The sequence below is a fragment of the Pan paniscus genome, chromosome 11 (genome assembly GCF_029289425.2).
Source record: "Pan paniscus chromosome 11, NHGRI_mPanPan1-v2.0_pri, whole genome shotgun sequence".
NCBI classification, from domain to species: domain Eukaryota; kingdom Metazoa; phylum Chordata; class Mammalia; order Primates; family Hominidae; genus Pan; species Pan paniscus.
Window position 1 is genome coordinate 71,145,480 of NC_073260.2, and position 22,353 is coordinate 71,167,832.

The 22,353-nt window shown below is 40.5% G+C and overlaps 1 protein-coding gene across 10 annotated transcripts in view; it reads left to right on the plus strand.

Moving 5' to 3' along the window:
- Nucleotides 1–22,353, plus strand: part of C11H9orf85 (chromosome 11 C9orf85 homolog) — a 74,243-nt gene that overhangs the window by 43,517 nt on the left and 8,373 nt on the right. For 3 of the 10 annotated variants that reach the window (XR_010109053.1, XM_055091897.2, XM_055091899.2), the window contains one exon: nt 16,318–16,431. The exons of 1 other annotated variant lie outside the window; for it this stretch is intronic. Coding sequence is in view for 4 of the 9 variants with exons in the window: in XM_055091897.2 (XP_054947872.1) it covers nt 16,318–16,431 (114 nt within the window). In the remaining 5 variants the exon portion in view is untranslated. Of the gene's footprint in view, nt 1–16,317; nt 16,432–17,492; nt 22,047–22,353 lie in introns of those variants that run through there. 6 more of the 10 variants (XR_010109052.1, XR_004673332.3, XR_608686.6 and 3 more) reach the window with 5 other exon arrangements.

The window sequence follows — 22,353 nt, forward strand, 5'->3', positions numbered from 1 at the left end:
AATTGGCATTCATTACTTATATTTGTTCATTGAGTAAGCACTCAAGGAAACCAGAGTCTCCTTAAACTAGTTGTAATCACAATTTTGATAGGTTATGTTAAAAGAAAACTTTAGACAAATTAAATTTAACAGAGTTTAATTGAGCAAAGAATGAAGAATCAGGCACCTCCCAGAACCAGAGTAGTTTCAGAGCAACTCTCAGGGCTGCCATGTGCTTCAATAACGGTTTTGGACAGAAAAAGGGAAGTGACCTTTTTCTGTCCAAAACTGTCCAAAGGTCACTTTCCTTTTTCTGTCCAAAACTGAAGTACATAAACAGCTGGATTGGTTACAGCTTGGCATTTGCCTTATTTGAACCTACTTTGAACAACTGGCTGACTGTGGTTGGCTGAGACTTGGTTACTGTTACAATAGTAGGTTACAGTCAGTTTACACATCAAGTTATGTTACAGTTCAGTATATAGAGAGAAACCTTTAGGGCAAACTTAAAATATGTACCCAGGCAGCTTTAGGCCAAATTTAATTTATCAGTAGATTCCATCTGTAGCCATCCAAGCTGTACTTGTTCTCAGTGCTTAGAAACTGAGCATACCACTCACTAGGAGGTACCTGAGGAATAATGTATGCTATATGCAGTGATCAGCACAAAGTGAGTCCTTGATCTCCATGCAATCTGAATTTGTAGCATCTGAATGGCGACCTATGATTTAAATGGCTAATTTTTATAGTCCGTATGTTTTAACCACTTTGACTTGCCTCCATTTTGATATATTTGTAGTCAATGAAAAGGAAAAATAAATGGATACAAATCCATTTAGTTTACAAATAAATACATTTGTAGTCAAGGAAAAATAAATGGATTTTTTAGTGCATTACTATGAAAGAATTTTTACATGTTTTTTCTTCTTTAAAGAATATGTTTATTTCAGGACATCTGAACATTATATGCCTTATTGTAGAATCTTCTAATAAAACAACTGTTTACATGCTAATAAGCATTGGGTATCACAATTGGTAATAGGAAGGGGAATGCAAAAGCTTTTTTTTTTTTTTTTTTTTTTGAGACAGAATTTCACTCTTGTTGCCCAGGCTGGAGTGTAATGGCGCAATCTTGGCTCGCCACAACCTCCACCTCCCAGGTTCAACTGATTCTCCTGCCTCAGCCTCCCAAGTAGCTGGGATCACAGGCATGCACCACCACGCTCAGCTAATTTTGTATTTTTAGTAGAGACGGGGTTTCTTCATGTTGGTCAGGCTGGTCTCAAACTCCCGACCTCAGGTGATCTGCCCGCCTCAGCCTCCCAGAGTGCTGGAATTACAGGTGTGAACCACTGCACCCGGCCCACAAAAGCTTTATATTTTATAATACAGTTTTAGCGTCCCAAATTCCAAATCCAAAATGTCCTAAAATCTGAAACTTTTTGAGTGCCAACATAATGCTCAAAGGCTATGTTTATAGGAGCATTTCAGATTTCAGATTTTTGGATTTGGAATGCTCAACTCTTAGTATTAGCAAATATTTCAAAACCTGGGGGGAAAAAAATCTGAACACTTCTCACCCCAAATATTTTAGATAAGGGATTCTCAGTCTATACTAGGGTCATAGCCAGAGAAGAGTCTTTGACTTGCTCATATTTTCTAAAGAGAAATAGCTAAAGAGAAATGAACAAAGTTAAGTGCCTTCATGATAGAATATATGACAAGAAGAAACAGTATAGAATATAAAAGGTCTTGGTTAAAATTGAGTGTTTAATTTGTGTGTTTATTCCCTGAAGACTGACTTTTTTTTTTTTTTTAAGTAGACACGAGGTTTCACCATGTTGGCCAGGCTGAACTCGAACTCCTGACCTCTGCCAGCCTTGGCCTCCCAAAGTGCTGGGATTACAGTCATGAGCTACAGCACCGGCCAAGACTGACTTTCTATAGTTTTATGTTTACCACTTAAACTAACATAGCAATGTGATTATTTATCCAGTTGATAGATTATCAAGCCCCTTCACATCCTGCCCCAAATTTCACCCATTATTTTTGTTATTAATTTAGGGTATCAGACTAAGTGGAAATAGAAGATGAAGTTCATATCAGTTGTATTCATTACATTTTAAAGATTTATTGGCTAAGACAGAAGAATTGGTATTTTTAAGCATTGAGTTAAATTTTGCACCAAACTCCAGGTGAAATCTCAGTCAATTTCATTGAAATAAGTAATTATTAAATATCATATTACTCAGTGAAAAACTGATTACTTACTGCTGCAAAGAACATAATAAATTAGGAAGGAAAATTTGTTCTAAAATACAACAGGAGAAAGATATTAAATGATTAAAACTTCATTGTTAGCCTGTTCCTCTCTTTAGATGAGTGTGTACCTATGTGTAGTTTATTTGAAAAATCAGGTAAGTTTGTGATGGCAGAGGTTATTAAGATGAAGATAGTCAAAACATAAATGCTATTTTCCAGAATCCAAGCACAATTAAAAGATAGTAAATACTTCAACAGTAGTCCCGGTCTTTTCTTTCTCCTTCCCCCCATTCCTCATAAACACGGTAAAGATCTACTATAAATAGCTGAGAAAACCCCTGCAGTTGTGTATGTTTTTCCCACCATGAGCCATGATACAGCATCACTTCCACAAATAAGGATTAGGAATGGCATTGCAGAGAATATGTCTTAGATCAATAAAATCCTTATTAGTAAGAATTGGGATGTAGAAGTAGCTTTGGTATTATAGAACCTTTACTGGTATTTTGGAAGTGCAGTCTTTGTACTATTTAAGGTCTGAATGATGTATCCTTTCTAGTGGAATTTTAAGTGTAAAAGGTTGAAACCAGAACACTTAAGTCCCTTAAAACTAGAAATCATACTCTATTGGTGGGAATTTTGAGAATTATTGCTGGAATTCTTCAGAGAATGTTCAGGAAGCTGGTGTTGTTTGGGGAAATAGGGTAAATGGGAAGGAAAAGATCCCAAGTACTTCAAGCTGGCCTAAGGAGGTAATTGAAGGTAATTAAAAAATATATATATATATATATATTTTTATATTTTTATATATATAAAATTTTTTTTTTTTTTGAGACGGAGTTTCGCTCTTGTTGCCCAGACTGGAGTGCAATGGCATGATCTCTGCTCACCGCAACCTCTGCCTCCCAGGTTCAAGCCATTCTCCCGCCTCAGCCTCCCGAGTAGCTGGGAATGCAGGCATGCGCCACCACGACCGGCTAATTTTGTATTTTTAGTAGAGACAGGGTTTCTACATGTTGGTCAGGCTGGTCTCGGACTCTTGACCTCAGGTGATCCGCCCGCCTCAGCCTCCCAAAGTGCTGGGATTACAGGCGTGAGCTACCGTGCTCGGCCAGTAATTAAAATATTTTACCCTGAAAATATATTTCTTTGATGTATTTTGAAATGGCTGCCACTTCACCATCCTGACAAAAGTGGCTTTGCAAAGCTGTCTTAAGTAGGGAAAATTTGTATCCGTATAGAATCTCCATTAATGCAGTCATACCCCCTCCGCTTTCTCTTTCTTTCCCCAGATCCAGGAGAGACTGAGAGCAGGACACCTTTAAAAGTCTCTCTGAGGGAGGCTCCTCTACATAACCAGGCCACTTTTGCTGGCCAAACCTCTTCCCTGCTCTGCTTTACCAGAATCTAAGCCCCCATTCTTTCTATAACCTCAAGATATTATATAAGTTTCTGAAACTGTTGAGAACTTGGATCTTCATTCTGAAGGCTCCTGTGTATGCACATTAAGTAAATTTATAGCCTTTTCTCCTATTAGTCAATCCACCTCTTGTCAATTATTTTTAACAAAACTTTAAGAGGCCAAGGGCCAATGGCTGCCACATCATATATATTATATATTTTAACCCCAGAATTTGAATTCAGAGTGGACAAATAAGATATTTATTTTAAATTTAACATTTTCTTCTTTTTTTTTTTTCTTTTTTGGGACAGAGTTTCGCTCTTATTGCCCAGGCTGGAGTACAATGGCACGATCTCGGCTCACTGCAACCTCTGCCTCCCAGGTTCAAATGATTCTCCTGCCTCAGCCTCCCGAGTAGCTGGGATTACAGGCACGCCCCACCATGCCCGGCTAATTTTGTATTTTTAGTAGAGACGGGGTTTCTCCATGTTGGTCAGGCTGGTCTCAAACTCCCGACCTCAGATGATCTGCCTGCCTCAGCCTCCCAAAGTGCTGGGATTACAGGCGTGAGCCACCGTGTCCGGCCAAAGTTAACATTTTCAAACCTCTGTCACATATGTTGGATTCTAATAACAACCCTGTAGAGGTAGGAAGAACAGATAAGGAGGTAGCCTTAGAAAAATTAGGTGTCTTACTCTGTAAGCTAGTAAACAGTATACTCAAAACTAGCATCTAGATTTTTTTAAGTTTCATAATCTATTTCTGGCTTTTATTTTAATGTCAGGTCCCTAACTTAAGTAGAGTTTTCCTTTATAGAACCAAAATAATACCTGTTAGAACACCTTGTCTTGTGTAACCAGGTCTGCTGTTACCTGCAAGAACCAAGAAGCTGGACTGGATGTGAAAGATAATTTACTATAATTCACGTGTTGTATTAAGAACAAAATTGTCTCTAGGAACAGTCCATGGTTATATTGGGGAATAATATTCCAATCAGAGCTCTTAATTTCTGAGCAAAAGCAAGATTGTTAAAGATGACAGATAGGAAACTGTGTTCAATTTGCAATTATTTTAAATAGCATCCTCAATGTACAAGACACTGTGTTGTATGTCAAAAGAAGATAGCAAATGAATCTGTGACGCCCAGGAATTTACCATCTATTTGGAGAGAGAGACTCCACAGATAATTCTGGGCAGTTTGCAAAAAGTGCTAGGTGTGAGTAAAAGGAGAAAGAGATGCAGAGGACACAAGGTAAGGCTGCAGAAAAATGAAATGAAACCCAGAGAGACAGGTCTAGAAAAAACTTAAAGGTAGAAGAGTGGTATGAATAATCACAGTGGTAGGAAACCCTGTGAGGAGGGACCAGGGAATGGAGGGAAAATGAACAAGAATCCTGTTGACTTTCATAGACAATACAGATAATCCCGGGCTGTCTTTATATGTCCTGTTTTTTTGTTCCACATAAATTATCATTTCTTCATTCATTTGCTCTTGTTACTTTTTCTTTTTTCTCATTGCATAACTTTTGGTGATCCATGAACAGTAATCAAAGTTGCCTATCAAAAGGAGGTTTCAGTCTTTTTGAATATACATTAAATGAAAAGAAAACTAAACTTGGAAAGTTGGCTTAGGGTCTGGATTTCTAGTTTTTAAAAACTGGGTTATTATTTTTGTTCTTTTATCAAACAAAAGTAAACAGTTACATTTTACAGGTCTTTTTTGTCTGTTTTTGTTTTTTGAGACAGAGTCTCTCTCTGTCACCCAGGCTGGAGTGCAGTGGGGTGATCTCAGCTTACTGCAACCTCTGCCTCAGCGTCCTGAGTAGCTGGGATTTCAGGCGCCCGCCACCATGCCTGGCTAATTTTTGTATTTTTAGTAGAGATGGGGTTTCATCATGTTGGCCAGGCTGGTCTCGAACTCCTAACCTCAAGTGATCTGCCACAAAGTGCTGGGATTACAGGCGCAAGCCGCCACACCCGGCCATATTCTACATATCTATCTGTTCCTTCATGTTTACCAGTGTGTGGCAATACACATTGGCCGTTTTTCAGTTCCAAATTTTTTTTTTTTTTTTTTTTTTTTTGAGACGGAGTTTTGCTCTTTTTGCCCAAGTTGGAGAAAAGTGACACAATCTTGGCTCACCACAACTTCTGCCTCCCGGGATCAAGTGATTCTCCTGCCTCAGCCTCCCGAGTAGCTGGGATTACAGGCATGCGCCACCACACCCGGCTATTTTTGTATTTTCAGTAGAGACGGGATTTCTCCATGTTGGTCAGGCTGGTCTCAAACTCCGGACCTCAGGTGATCCGCCCACCTCGGTCTCCCAGAGTGCTGGGATTTACAGGTGTAAGCCACCACGCCTGGCCTCCAGCATTTCTTATAACAGGCTGAGGCTCTGAAGGTTAATTAGTGATTTGAAAATTGTGTCACCACGGCCAGGCGCAGTGGCTCACACCTGTTATCCCAGCACTTTGGGAGGCCAAGGCGGGTGGATCACGAGGTCAGAAGTTCGAGACCAGCCTGGCCAACATAAGTGAAACCCTGTCTCTACTAAAAATACAAAAATTAGCCGGGCATGGTGGCATGCACCTGTAGTCCCAGCTACCAGGGAGGCTAAGGCAGGAGAATCGCTTGAACCTGGGAGGCTGAGGTTGTGGTGAGCTGAGATCGCGCCACTGCACTCCAGCCTGGGCAAAAAAGTAAGACTCCGCCTCAAAAAAAAAAAAAAAAATTGTGTCACCACATTCCAAGAGTATTAAAATGTTCTAGAGTGGAGTTTTAGTCATTGATAGCTCTTGGTATCACATGATAGTATAAAATAACTGTAAACTGTGGCTGTATTGTCGTTTGTTGCCCACAACCATGGTCTTACTGTCTTTAAAGGTGAAAGCAGTAGAGAGCTTTTATTACTTCCTTCAATGCCTCTCCAGTTCATGAGGACTCCAGTTCATGCTTTGATTTAAAATTGCCTGCCCTAAAGTATTGAATAATTTTTATTTTTTATTTTTCATAAACTACAGTTGGTCAGAGGTAAATATTTTGTACCCGTTATGAATTATCGGCTGTAAACCCAGTACTTTGGGAGGCCGAGGCTGGAGGATGCCTTGAGCCCAAAAGTGCTAGACCAACTTGGGCAACATAGTGAGACCCTGTCACTACAAAAAATAGAAAAAATTAGCTAGGCTTGGTGACGTGCTCCTGTAGTTCCAGCTATTCTGGAGGCTGAGGTGCGAGGATTGCTTAAGCCTGGGAAGTTGAGGCTTCAATGAGCTGTGATTGCACTACTGTACTCCAGCCTGGGCGACAGAGTGAGACCCTGTCTCAAAAAATAAAATTAAGAATTATTGTAATCTACTTGTCTACTGCATTAAGACAAGGTAGTATATATAGCCTCTTCATTTACTTTCAAACTTGTAATCTAGGGACACAAGGAAGTGAATTGTGTAATAAGTTCTTATACTCGAGATACTTAGAATTTGGGGATATTGTTTCCTTAAAAGCATTCTCTAAGTAGCATATGATGTTATCCCATAGTAAAGTTTTATGATCTTGCTATGTTGACTACAGATGACTTAGAGCCATTGCAGGAAAATAGGACTTTATGAAACTTCAGCAATGTTGCGTTTATGTTTTGTACACCAAGGGTGGAGTACTGTGGCTCACTGTTTACGAAAGTACCTCGTCATCACATACATGAAAGTACGACAGGAGCTAAATTATGTTAAAGGTTAAAGTGTAATAACCAGGAAATGAAGGCAGTGCCAGAAGAGTTGTAATCACGTAAAGTCTTTTATTTCTAGCAAGTAGTAATCTATTTTATGTCAGTCCCAAAGGGAAACCCTAAGAAGATAGAGGAGAAATTTTACTTCCTTCAAACAGATTTTCCAGATGTTGATAGGTTTAATTATACAATACAAAAAGTTGTGTTACTGGCCGGGCGCAGTGGCTCACGCTTGTAATCCTAGCACTTTGGGAGGCTGAGGCAGGCGGATCACTTGAGGTCAGGAGTTCGAGACCAGCCTGGCAAGCATGGTGAAACCCTGTCTCTACTACAAATACAAAAATTAGCCAGGTGTAGTGGTGCGTGGCTATAATCCCAGCTACTCGGGAGGCTGAGGCACGATAATCCCTTGAACCCGGGAAGTGGAGGTTGCAGTGAGCCGAGATTGCGCCATTGCACTTCAGCATGGGGGACAAGAGTGAAACTCCGTCTCACCAAAAAAAAAGTTGTGTTACTATGACAACAGTGTCATTAAAAAAATCTTACGCGTTTTTTGTTTTTTAACGGGTTGTGGAAGGGATGATACAGTGATTACTAGTATAATTTGATGCTACTGTTTTTGTTCATGCTAAGCTGCCAGGACTTTTAGTACGCATTATAAAAAATGAGACTCAGAGAAGTTAAAGTGACTTTCAGAGATTACATTGTTACCGGGGGATCCTTGCGCCCAGAGCTCCCAAGATGGTGGCAGGCCACTTCCAAGATGGCGGCGTGCTGCTTCCAAGATGGTGGTGAGAGGTGATGGGGTGCTGGCAGTCCTCACAGCCCTCGCTCACTCTCGGCGCCTCCTCTGCCTGGGCTCCCACTTTGGCGGCACTTGAGGAGCCCTTCAGCCCACCGCTGCACTGTGGTAGCCCTTTTCTGGGCTGGCCAAGGCTGGAGCCGGCTCCCTCAGCTTGCAGGGAGGTGTGGAGGGAGAGGCGTGAGCGGGAACCCGGGCTGCGTGAGGCGCTTGTGGGCCAGCTGGAGTTCCGGGTGGGCGTGGGCTTGGCGGGCCCTGCACTCAGAGCAGCTGGCCGGCCCTGCCGGCCCCGGGCAATGAGGAGCTTAGCACCCAGGCCAGCGGCTGCAGAGGGTGTACAGGGTCCCCCAGCAGTGCCAGCCCACTGGCGCTGTGCTCGATTTCTCCCCGGGCTTTAGCTGCCTTCCTGCGGGGCAGAGCTCGGGACCTGCAGCCAGCCATGCCTGAGCCTCCCACCCCCTCCATGGGCTCCTGTGCAACCCGAGCCTCCCCTACCAGCGCCACCCCCTGCTCCACGGAGCCCAGTCCCATCAACCACCCAAGGGCTGAGGAGTGCGGGCGCACGGCACGGGACTGGCAGGCAGCTCCATCTGCAGCCCTGGTGTGGGATCCACTGGGTGAAGCCAGCTGGGCTCCTGAGTCTGGTGGGGATGTGGAGAACCTTTATGTCTAGCTCAGGGATTGTAAATACACCAATCAGCACCCTGTGTCTAGCTCGGGGTTTGTGAATGCACCAATCGACACTGTATCTAGCTACTCTGGTGGGGCCTTGGAGAACCTTTGTGTAGACACTCTGTATCTAGCTAATCTGGTGGGGACAATCTGGTGGGGACGTGGAGAACCTTTGTGTCTAGCTTAGGGATTGTAAACGCACCAATCAGCGCCCTGTCAACACAGACCACTCGGCTCTACCAATCAGCAGGACGTGGGTGGGGCCAGAGAAGAGAATAAAAGCAGGCTGCCCCAGCCAGGAGTGGCAACCCGCTGGGGTCCTCTTCCACACTGTGGAAGCTTTGTTCTTTGCGATAAATCTTGCTGCTGCTCACTCTTTGGGTCTACGCTGCCTTTGTAAGCTGTAACACCGCGAAGGTTTACAGCTTCAGTTCTGAAGCCAGCGAGACCACAAGCCCACAGGGAGCAACAAACAACTCCAGACGCGCCGCCTTAAGAGCTGTAACGCTCACCGTGAAGGTCTGCAGCTTCACTCCTGAGCCAGCGAGACCACAAACCCACCAGAAGGAAGAAACTCCGAGCACATCTGAACATCAGAAGGAACAAACTCCGGACACGCCGCCTTTAAGAACTGTAACACTCACCGCGAGGGTCCATGGCTTCATTCTTGAAGTCAGTGAGACCAAGAACCCACCAATTCCGGATACAGTGGCAAGCCTTGTGTTCTCTGACCTGGGGTTCTTGGCCTCACGGATTCCAAGGAATGGAATCTTGGGCCATGTGGTGAGTGTTATAGCTCTATTAGAAGCTGTGGGTCACGGAAGAGAACTGTGGAACCCAGTGACTAGTGTTTAGCTCAGTTAGGACGAACCCGGGCACTCAGCCGTGCAGGAACAATGGCAAGCCTTTAGTCCAGTCAGGAGCGGCAATGGGCACCTGGCAAGATCAGGAGCACAGCGGACACCCTGCCGGATCCAGAGGGATGGAAGTCAGTGGTGGGTCTGCGACGGCAGCAAACAGCAGTGGTGGACAATGAGCGAAAGCTCATCTCGAGCAGTAACAAACACAGACCAGAAGAGAGTGCAGTTGCAAGATTTAATAGAGTGGAAACAGAGCTCCCATACAAAGGTAGGGGACCCAAAGAGGGTAGCCATTGCCGGCTTGAATGCCTGGGTTTATATCCCAATTATTGTCCCTCCCACTGCGCTCTCAGGCAATAGATGATTGGCTATTTCTTTACCTCCTGTTTTTGCCTAATTAGCATTTTAGTGAGCTCTCTTTACTACCTGATTCGTTGGGTGTGAGTTTAGTTGCAAGCCCGATGTTTAAAGGTGGATGCGGTCACCTTCCCAGCTAGGCTTAGGGATTCTTAGCCTAGGAAATCCAGCTAGTCCTGTCTGTCAGTATGACAAGGATATGTCAAGGACGGGCTAGAATCAAGGTCTCCAGTTTCCCAAACTAGTGTTCTTTTCCTACTATTTTATTGCCAGTGCTCAAGTGATCCTCCCACCTCAGCCTCTGAGTAGCTGGGACTACTACACTCTGGTAGGTGGTGTGCACCCCTACACCTGGCTAATTTTTGTTTTTTGTAGAGATGGGGTCTCTCTATGTTGCCCAGGCTGTTCTCTTAACTCCTGGGCTCAAGCAATTCTCCTGCCTGGGCCTCCCAAGGTGCTGGGTTTACAGGCATGAGCCACTGTGCCCACCCAATAGTAGTATTTTTAAGAAGTATATTGTTTCCTTTATCAAGAAACATGTAAACAGTGGTCACCTGTGTTTTTATTTGACCATAGTTTCCACTAAAATGATTAGTTGTGGTACATGTATGGTCAGAATTGTTTGAGTGATTGTTTCTGGGAATTGTGTGTGTTAAAGTGAACTAAAGATAGCCTGATAATGACTCCCTATTTCTATATCTGCGTCCTTGTGGATGAACTGCAACCTAATTTAATAGGTAGACAAGATTGAAAACCTAAGTTTAACTAACAGGAGTATGCGCCTGTAACAATAGCTGAGTCTTGGCCAATCCCAGCAGCCATACTTCAACCATTCATACACTGCTGAGTGTTCAAACTGTTCAAATAAGGCAAATGCTAACCTGTAACCAATCCAGCTGTTCCTGTACCTCCCTTCCTATTTCTGTACTGCACTTTACTTTTTTAGTCTATAAATTTGTTCTGACCATGAGGCATGCCTGGAGTCTCTCTGAATCTGCTGTGATTCTGGGGGCTGCCTGATTCGTGAATTAAACTTGCTCATTTAAACTCCTCTAATGCTCATTTAAACTCCTTGCTCAATTAAACTCCTTTAAATGTAATTCAGCTGAATTTTTTCTTTTAACGTGTATTCCATAAAGAAATGAAAAGAAGGCAAAACTATCACCATTTTGATATTTCTGAAGTTTTCTTAGCAATGGACTCATAAAATACAATATAGCCATTTTTTAGGGAAATTTGGAAAAATTTATATTTAGGAGAATTTAAAATTTTTCCTTACCATTTTAGGGAGGTTTGAATTTTTCCCCTGAAGGTTTGGTAATTTGAATCTATAAAACAAACATAATACATAGATTAACAAGGGAAAAGGGTGTACAAATTTTATTGTGTGCATACGTGTGCACAGGAGTCATGACTATAAAAAAAAACGCAAAGGCAAGATGGTTAACGCTTTTGTATCATCTTGAAGTTACAGAGAGAATGGGGGGCTCAGATTGTGGCAAAGCAGGATATTGTGGAAAGACAGTTATGAGTTGGGGAGAAGAGGAGAAACCCGGGCAAAGGCAGTCTTGTTATGCAGATGAAACCTCACAGGTGGTAGCCCCACAGAGCCTCTGGTAAATGTTTCTGTCAGACCTTTAAAGTTTTAGAGCTGAGTTGATCTCTCCTAGATCCAGACAAGGGCGGGATTCAGAGAAAGCCTGTTTATATCTGTTGTTTACTTCACTTTATTTCCTCTGCAGATGCAAATCATCCTCACAAAAGACAGCTTTGCTGGCTGTTTGTAAGATGTTCAGAATACTTCAGTTTTGTGCCAACCTCTGGCTTGTTTTTTCATTCTTTTAAGAGTGTGTTTTGAAGAGGAGACATTTTTTATTCTGAAGAGGGTCCATTTCACAAATTATTCTTTCTAGATCATGGTTTTGTTGTTGTAGATAAGATATCTTTGCCTCGCTGAGGGTTCTTCTAGAAGTTGTATAATTCTTGATTTTATATTTGAATCTATGTTCTATTTCTTGTTAATTTTAGGGATAGTCAGTTTTTCCAACATTCTTTGTTGAAAAGACTGTCTTTTCTCTATTCAGTTTCCTTTCTACTATCTTGAAAATCAGTTGGTCATATATGTACGTGGGTCTGTTTCTGGTCTTTATTCCATTGATCTGTGTGTCCTTTCACCAGTACTACACTACCTTGATCACTACCTTGTGATAAGTCTTGAAATCACATAGTGAGAATTCTCCAACCTCATTTTTCATTTTCATAACTCTTTTGGCTGTTATAATTTCTTTGCTTTTTCTTATACAAAGTAATTAATCATTGCTAGAAATACAGAAATACAGTTTATGTTTGTTTACTGACCCCATATATTGTGATTTTATTAAACTCACTGTTTATGTCCAGTACATTTTAAAAAATAGATTCATTGGTGTTTTCTATATAGACAATGATTTTTTCTTCTAAATAAAGACACTTATTTCTTCTTTTCAATCTCTACGGCCTTTCTTTTTTTTTTTTTTTTTTTTTGGCTGCTATTGCACTGCTTAGGACCTCCAATATCACGCTGAAAAGGAGTGGTGAGAGCAGATATTCTTGCCTTGTTTCTGATCTTACAGGGAAGGTATTCAGTCTTTCATCATTAAGTAGGAAATTAGCTGTAGTTTCTTTGTAGTTATCTGTTTTTAGGTTGAGAATGTTTCCTTCAGTTCATAGTTTACTGAGAGTTGTTATAAACGGATGTTATATTTCTGTAAAGCTTTTTTCACATCTATTAACATCATCATATGGTTTTTCTTAGAACATTGCTTTAGTGAATTTTTTTTATTGGCTTTGAATATATTGAATTAGCCTTGTATTCCCAGGATAAATCCATTGGTGCATATATATAGAGAGAGAGAGAGAGAGAGAGAGAGAGCGCTTGCAAGAGAATGAGCATGCGAGAGAGTGAGCAAGCGTGTGTGCAAGATGTTTATATATTGCTGGATTTGATTTGCTAACATTTTGTCATGGATTTTTACATCTTTGTTCATTAGAAATACTCATCTGTCATTTTCTTGTTTGCTTTTTTTTTGTCTTGATGTTAGAGCCTTATCAAATGAGTTGAAAAATATTTCTTTCTATTTGTTTTTCTGGAAGGATTTGTATATGATCAGTATTATTTCTTAAATATTTGATAGAATTTACCAGTAAAGCCATTTGGACCTGGAGTTTTCCTTAAAAAAAAAAAAAATTAGGAGAGTTTTTTTAGAGTTATGATTAAATTTTTCTTTAATGGATAGAGGAGTATTTATTTCTTCTTCAGTGAGTTTTGATATTCTTTCTTTGCAAAAATTTGGCTATTTCTACAGAGTTGTTGGGCTTATATGCATAGAGTTAATACTAAAATTTTCCCATTATTCTTTGTTTTTTGAGACAGAGTCTTGCTTTGTCATTTGTTAGAAATAAATTTTCAGTGCCACAAAAGAAATAGCATTCAAACATAAATTTTCTCAGCAAGGCAATTTTACTTCTATAGAAGGGTGTGTCTCGCGGATGGAGCAGTGGCAAGAGTACACCTGAACAAAGGAGGGGAAGGGGTTCTTATCCCTGACGTAGGTAGCCTCTACTGCTGTGTCGTTCCCCTATTGGCTAGGGTTGGACCACACAATCTAAGCTAATTCCAACTGGCTATTTTAAACAGAGCAGGGATATGAGCCAGAGTGGCGGGGTGAGCAGTTTCGGCAGGAAAGACGGTTATGGAACAGGTGACTAAAGGTGACTCAGGTCAGAGCAGGTGACCAGGGGAACAGATGTGTACTACTGATTAGAACTGGCAGGAAGGTTGTTTACTGAAACTAGGGGCAAGGAGATGAAGAGAACAAGGAAGTTAAACTTTAAAATGGAGAACAAAGAACTGAACATACTGACATACTGATTCTTTGAAGAGAAACTTAGAACTCACTGTATTTAGCACCCAGGCTGGAGTGCAGTGGTGCAATCTCGGCTCACTGCAACCTCTGCCTCCCAGGTTCAAGTGATTCTCCTGTCTCAGCCTCCCAGGTAGCTGGGATTACACCACCATGCCCAGCTAATTTTTTGTATTTTTAGTAGAGATGTGGTTTCACTATGTTGGCTGGGCTGGTCTCAATCTCCTGACCTCAAGTGATCCACCTGCCTCAGCCTCCCAAAGTGCTGGGAGTACCAGCATGAGCCACTGCACCCAGCCTCTTATTATTCTTTCAATGTCTGTTAGATCTATAGTGCTGTACCATCTTTTATTCCTGATGTTTCAGTGTATGTGTTTATGAATTATATTGATCTTTTCAAAGAGCCTGCTTTTGGCTGCATTGATTTTATTTTTCTGTTTTCAATATCATTGATTCTGTTCTTATTACAGCACCCGTTTGTTTGCTTTGAGTTTAATTTACTGTTCTATTTTCTAAAGGTAAAAGTTTAGGTAACTTTTTTGTTTAATATAATTTGTAATCATGTATTAAAATAAATTTCCCAAGGACTTCTTTAGCTCCGTTTTGTAAATTTTGATGCATTTTCATTGTCATTCAATCAAAATATTTTCTTTTTGTGTGTGTGAATTCCTCTTTGATCTGTGGGTTATTTAGAAGTGTTTTGTTTATTTTCTAAATATTTGAGCATTTTCTAGATATTTTCTGTTATTGATTTTTTGTTAATTTCACTGTGGCAAGATGATATATACTTTATATAAATTTCAGGGTTTTTTCTTTTTTTTTCATACAAAGTTTCACTCTTGTCGCCCAGGCTGGAGTGCAATGGCGCAATCTCAGCTCACTGCAACCTCCGCCTCTTGGGTTCAAGCAATTCTCCTGCCTCAGCCTCTCAAGTAGCTGAGATTACAGATGTGCTCCCCCATGCCCAGCTAAATTTTTTTGTGTTATTAGTAGGGACGGGGTTTCACCATGTTGGCCAGGCTAGTCTCAAACTCCTGACCTCAGGTGATCCACCCACCTCGCCCTCCCAAAGTGCTGGGATTATAGGCGTGAGCCACGGCACCCGGCCAGTTTTTTCTTTTTTAAAATATGTTGAGGTTGGTTTTATGGCCCAGAATATGGTCTATCTTAGAGAATGTTCCATGTATACTTGAAGACAATGTATTGCTCTTGTATAGAGTGTTCTAAAATTGTCATTTTGGCTGATAACGTTCATACAGAATAAGTACCTCACAATCCTTATAATAATATACTTTCAATTCCTCCCGGCCAATTTTATATTATTGTTGTCATACATTTTACTTTTACATAGTCTATAAATCCATAATATATTTCCACTATTTTGCCTGTAGACTCTCAATTCTATTCTGATGACCTATATACGTCTATTCTTATGTCAGTACTACACAGTCTGGGTTACTGTAGGTTTGTAGTGTGTTTTGAAATCAATACATGTGAATCCTCACATTTTATTGTTCCTTTTCAAGATTGTTTTGGCTATCTTGGGTCCCTAGAATTTCTGTATGAACTTTAGGATTAGCTTGTCAATTTCTGCAAAAAAGCCAGCTGGAATTTTAATAGAGAGTTCTTTGAATCTGTAGATCAGTTTGGGGAGTATTGCTATCTTCTCAATATTCTCAATATTGTCTTTTTTTTTTTTTTTCCTGAGATGGAGTCCCACTCTTGCCCAGGCTGAAGTACTGTGGCACATCTCCCAGGCATGCCACCACACCCAGCTAAATTTGTGTATTTTTAGTAGAGGTGGGGTTTCACCATGTTGGCCAGACTGGTCTCGAACTCCTGATCTCAGGTGATCTGCCCGCCTCAGCCTCCCAAACTGGTGGGATTACAGGCCTGAGCACTACTCGCAGCCTACAATATTAAGTCTTTTCATATAAAATATGGGATGTCTTTCCGTATAGTTAGGTCTTTAGTTTCTTTCAGTGATGTTTTGTAATTTTCAGTGTATTGGTCTTGCACTTCTTTTATTGGATTTATTCCTTTATTCTTTGGTAGATTGTTTATTGGTAGTATATAGAAATACAGTTGAGTTTTGTATATTGATCTTGTTTTAACACATTTTTAGTGACACTTTAAAAAATTTTAAGAGTGGATAAATATCCAGCAGTTTTATTCTGCAGCTGTAAACTGTTATCTGGAAATTTGATATAATTAATTTAGAGTGACATAAGATAAACACCTGAAATTGAAATCTAGGAATTTTGATTTCTTAGGCTTTTTAACTATACATTTAGACACATCTTATTTTATCAAATAAGTCTGAAATAAATATAAGTTAACATTTTATTTTTTATTTTAGTGTCAAATGTTTACAAAAGACAGTGAAGGATTCTTATCACATAATGTGTAGGCCATGTGCCTGTGAACTTGAAGTTTGCGCAAAATGTGGAAAGAAAGAAGACATTGTTATTCCGTGAGTGTTTCCTTTTATGTTTGAATTTTACTCTTAGTGATTGATACATGAATTTCTTTTAAGAGATGATCCTTGCCAGGCGCAGTGGCTCACGCCTGTATTCCCAATACTTTGGGAGGCCGAGGCAGGTGGATCACGAGGTCAGGAGTTCAAGACCAGGCTGGCCAAGATGGTGAAACCTCATCTCTACTAAAAATACAAAAAAATTAGCCGGGCACAGTGGCAGGCGCCTGTAATCCCAATTACTCGGGAGGCTGAGGCAGGAGAATCGCTTGAACTTGGGGGGCAGAGGTTGCAGTGAGCTGAGATCGTGCCACTGCACTCCAGCCTGGGTAACATAGTGGGACTCCATCTCAAAAAAAAAAAAAAAGAGATGATCCGTGATCCATAACTCTTAGACTTAAGTTGTATGTCAAACTAATATAGACTTTTAAAATTATTTTTCTATCATTACAATAAAAGTGAAACTATATTTTTAAGAAAATAAAATATTTGTGTGAGATTCATATTCATTACAAAAGAATTACACATTATTTAACAACTTTTCTTTTAATAGACATCATATATTAATTTATTTGAGCCTACTTTAGTGACAATAGTATTACAATTGGTTGGATCTCAAGTTAGCGTTCAATGATTTTTTTTTTTTGAGGAGTTTCGCTCTTGTTGTCCAGGCTAGAGTGCAATGGCACGATCTTGGCTCACTGCAACCTCCGCCTCCCAAGTTCAAACGATTCTCCTGCCTCAGCCTCCCAAGTAGTTGGGATTACAGGCTTGCACCACCGCACCCAGCTAATTTTGTATTTTTAGTAGAGATGAGGTTTTGCCACGTTGGCCAGGCTGGTTTCGAACCCCTGGCCTCAGGTGATCTGCCCGCCTTGGTCTCCCAAAGTGCTGGGATTACAGGCATGAGCCACCACTCCCAGGTGGATCTTTTTCTTTATACTTACTTCATTAGGTTTCTGTTATTCAAGAAATGTAGTTGTAAAAGTCTTTTCAATCTACATGGTTAAATAATGAAAGCCTGGGAAATAAATAGAAATTTTTTCTTTCATCTTTAGGTTGAATAAAGAAACAGAAAAAATAGAACATACTGAAAATAATCTAAGTTCCAACCATAGAAGAAGCTGCAGAAGAAATGAAGAAAGTGATGATTATTTAGATTTTGATATTGATTTAGAAGACACAGGAGGAGACCATCAAATGAATTAATATCACTGTGTTAAAAGTCTGCCGGGCACAGTGGCTCACGCCTGTAATCCCAACACTTTGGGAGGCCAAGGCGGGTGGATCACCTGAGGTCAGGAGTTCGAGACCAGCCTGGCCAACATGGCGAAACCCCATCTCCACTAAAAGTACAAAAAATTAGCTGGGCATGGTGGCTCATGCCTGTAATCCCAGCTACTCGGGAGGCTGAGGCAGGAGGATTGCTTGAACCCTGGAGGCGGAGATTGAAGTGAGCTGAGTTCGTGCCATTACACTCCAGCCTGGGTGACAGAGTGAGACTCTGTCTCAAAAAAAATAAAATAAAAAGTCAACTTAGAATGTGAAATTCTGACCACCTTTTGGCTTTGAGTATTTTCCAAAAGATATTTGAAATCCTAATGAGGAAATCAGAAAAAGGTATGAAAAAGACAAATTTCATACATGAACAATATAAATTGTGTATATTACTTAACATCAAACTAAACAAGATTCAGAATTGATGGTTGTATAAGAACTAGCTCATGTAAAAATAAAATAACATTATTACATTGCCTCAAAAATTGGTCCTCAGTAAGTGCCTTTTGATAAATGATCTCAAATAAATGACTCATAGCAAAAGCCCTGTCACTTATGTTTAATTTTTACAAAGTAAAAGCAATTTTTTCAAAATAATGTTTAACAAGCGTATAGCAATTCTGCTTTGTATTTTTATATATTTCATCACATTTTAACTTTTTTCACTTGTGAAATATACATACAGAAAAAGTGCATATAATTTATACACTTTATAAGTGTATGCATTTTTTATAATAAATAATTATAAAGGAAAGTTCATGCATTTACACACCTCGGTGGGGAAACTGCCAGCATCAGGACACCCCAGTGAGGCTCTCCCTCAGCAAAAGTTCATCTTTCTTTCCATAGTTGGCACTATTCTGAATTTTGATCATTATTGTCTTAATTTTTTTACTACCCATGTTTGTACTCCTAAACAATATAAATTAGCTTGGTCTGGGTTTTGTTTTGTTGTTTTTTTTTTAACTCTTCTTTTTTTTATTATGTTTTTTATTTTTTTATTTCTTTAATTTTATTTATTTTATTTATTTTTCTGAGACAGAGTTTCACTCTTGTTGCACAGGCTGGAGTGCAATGGCGCAATCTCGGCTCACTGCAACCTCCACCTCCTGGGTTCAAGCGATTCTCCTGCCTCAGCCTCCCAAGTAGCTGAGATTACAGGTGCCTGCCACCACGCCCAGCTGATCTTTGTCTTTTTAGTAGAGACGGGGTTTCACCATGTTGACCAGGCTGGTCTTGAACTCCTGACTTCAGGTGATCCACCTGCCTCGGCCTCCCACAGTGCTGGGATTACAGGTGTGAGCCACCATGCCAGGCCATATTTTTTATTTTTTATTTTACTTTTTTTTTTTTTTTGAGATGGAGTCTCGCTCTGTTGCCCAGGTAGAGTGCAGTGGCATGATCTCGGTTCACTGCAGCCTCCACCTCCCGGGTTCAAGTGATTCTCCTGCCTTAGCCTCCCTAGTAGCGGGGACTGCAGGCCTGTGCCACCACGCCTGGGTAATTTTTGTATTTTTAGTAGAGACGAGGTTTCACCATGTTGGCCAGGTGGTCTCGAACTCCTGGCCTCAAGCGATCCACCCACCTTGGCCTCCCGAAATGCTGGAATTACAGACATGAGCCTCCACATCTGGCCCATAGTTTGTTTTTTCTAACGTTGAGAGACATTTGAGTTATCTCAAATTTTTCCTGTTACATCAATACTAGCATGAGCATTGTTACATGTGTCTGTTGGTAGACCTGTGCATTTCTGTTAGGTATGTGTCTAGCAGTGGTAGAGGGAATCAGGTCGATGCATCTTCACTTTTGCTATGTAAAACAAAACTTTTCCGGAGAGATTTTATCCCCTCGTTCATAGAAATGGATTAGAATTTCAGCACTCTGCATCCTTTCTAACACTTGGTATCAGACTTTTAAATTTCTGCCAGTTGAATATGTGTGCAATAGTATCTCTTTGTCTTAATAATTGTATTTCTAATTACAAATAAGCTTGAGCCCCTTTTTGTGTTTATTGGCTATTTCACTTTTGATAATAGGTGATATTAGGGAATAATTTAAGTGGAATGTTATTTTAGAAATCCATACTGAAATACTTAAGGATGTAATACTAATTTACTGTAAAATATTTCAGCATAAAAAAAGTGCAGACATAGATAACATTTCAGTGACATCAGAAAATATTACCTGGGAATACATCAAAAAGTATTCAAGAACTCTGTCAACAAAAATATAAAATCTTATCAAGACATGAAAGAAAGTGAAGGCTGGGTGAGTTGGCTCATGCCTGTAATCCCAGCACTTTGGGAGGCCAAGGCAGGTAGATCACCTGAGGTCAGGAGTTTGAGACCAACCTGCCCAACATGGTGAAACCCTACTAAAAATAACAAAAACTAGCCAGGTGTGGTAGCAGGTGCCTGCAATCCCAGCTACTCGGGAGGCTGAGGCAGGAGAATCGCTTGAACCCGGTAAGCAAAGGTTGCAGTGAGCCAAGATCGCGCCATTGCACTCCAGCCTGGGTGACAAGAGCAAGACTCCATCTCAAAAAAAAAAAGAAAGTGGAGACAAAAATGAATAGAAATACTATCTTCACAATTTGAAAGTCTCAGTATTCTAAACATATAGCCTGACTGAAATGTTCTGTCCCGCTGGGCGCGTTGGCTCACGCCTGTAATCCTAGCACTTTTGGAGGCCAAGGCGGACGGATCACCTGAGGTCGGGAGTTCGAGACCAGCCTGACCAACGCAGAGAAACCCCATCTCTACTAAAAACACAAAATTAGCCAGGCCTGGTGGCGCATCCCTGTAATCCCAGCTAGTCCGGAGGCTGAGGCAGGAGAATCACTTGAACCCAAGAGGCAGAGGTTGTGGTGAGCCAAGATAGCACTATTGCACTCCAGCCTGGGGAACAAGAGTGAAACTCTGTCTCAAAAGAAATAATTTTCTGCCCATAAATTTGTATGGCTTTCCTTTTTTGCATATAAACTTATTTTCTGGACTATTTAACTTTTGTGATTAAGGAGCCAACTAAAGTCTTATTGGACCTACCATAAATTCTTTCCCATGTGAATGAATACTAATTCCTCAGATGACTTTACCAGGAACAAAATTTAACAAAGAGCATCACCTAGTGACATATATTAATAGCTGCATTTCATTCCTCAGTGCTAAGAAAGATTGTTTTGTATTTTAAGCAGACTTTATTATATTTAGTTCCTTTACATATATTTTTAGGAATTAACCCTTCTAGTCCAAAAGCTGTTTATATCATAACATACAGAAATGAGATGAAGGCTTTGTTTTGTTTTAATGAAATGAATCACTTTAATGTAGTGCATTGATTTGTTGCACCTTGATATCTGGCAGGAGGATATCAAGACTGCATTCACACATTCTGAAATATTACAGTGCTTTATTATAGAAGTGCCAAAGCTCTGATCATAAAACTTACATGAGGAGCTTTTAAGAAAATTATTGGCTGGGCACGGTGGCTCATGCCTGTAATCCCAGTACTTTGGGAGGCCGAGGCGGGTGGATCACGAGGTCAGGAGATCGAGACCATCCTGGCTAACGTGGTGAAACCCCATCTCTACTAAAAATACAAAAAATTAGCCGGGCGTGGTGGCGGGCGCCTGTAGTCCCAGCTACTTGCGAGGCTGAGGCAGGAGAATGGCATGAACCCGGGAAGCGGAGCTTACAGTGAGCCGAGATCGCGCCACTGCACTCCAGCCTGGGCGACAGAGCGAGACTACATCTCAAAAAAAAAAAAAAAAAAAAAAAAGAAAATTCTTATTCCTGGGATATTGTGGTTCATTTGGTCTGGAATATAGCCCAGGATTTTTTTTTCCAACTCCTCAGGTGATTCTGATCATCAACTGTAACAAATAACAATTAGCTGCATATGGCAAAAAGCCATTCCCATGCCTATTTACTTCTCTACATACTAGAATATAGTACCCCCCTTGTCACGTTTTCTCTTTCACAGCCTCTCTTGCAACTAGGAGTATCCAGCATATGAGGGGAATCTGCTGAGACAATCTGGAAAAGACTTACCTCACTGACAAGAAGAAAGCACTTTTCTAACAGGCTGTTTCTACCTGAATATGATTGTGAGGAAACATGATGTCTAGAGCTTGCAGCCATGATAGGGATACCAAACGAGCTGCAGAGACAGTGATCCAGAGCCCTGACATTGTGAAGCTGCTGAACTAACGAGCCCTGGGCTCACCCACCTCTAGAATTCTTGTAAGATAATTACATGTCCGGAGCTTTTTCAAGCACCCGTATCTGTAAAAAAAAAGTTTTTAAATAAAGTTTTGTTGTAAAAAAAAAAGTTAATTACATGTCTCATTAGACATTTAATGCATAAGCCGTTGCTAATTAGAAATTCTGTTACTTTCAGTCAAATGCATTCCCAGCTGATACCTCAGCAAGTTTTATAACCCTATTTTATAGCACTTACGTGCTATGGCAAAAAGAGAAAGATCAGTGTATCAAAAAATGATTCATTAGTAATGAAGGCTTATCAATTTGGTTGGTTGATTACATTCTGCAAAAGAAGAATTGATATACCATGTATACAAGATTATATATGTAAGACCTAAATCTTATATAAGATAGATCTTATACACATTATACATTTATA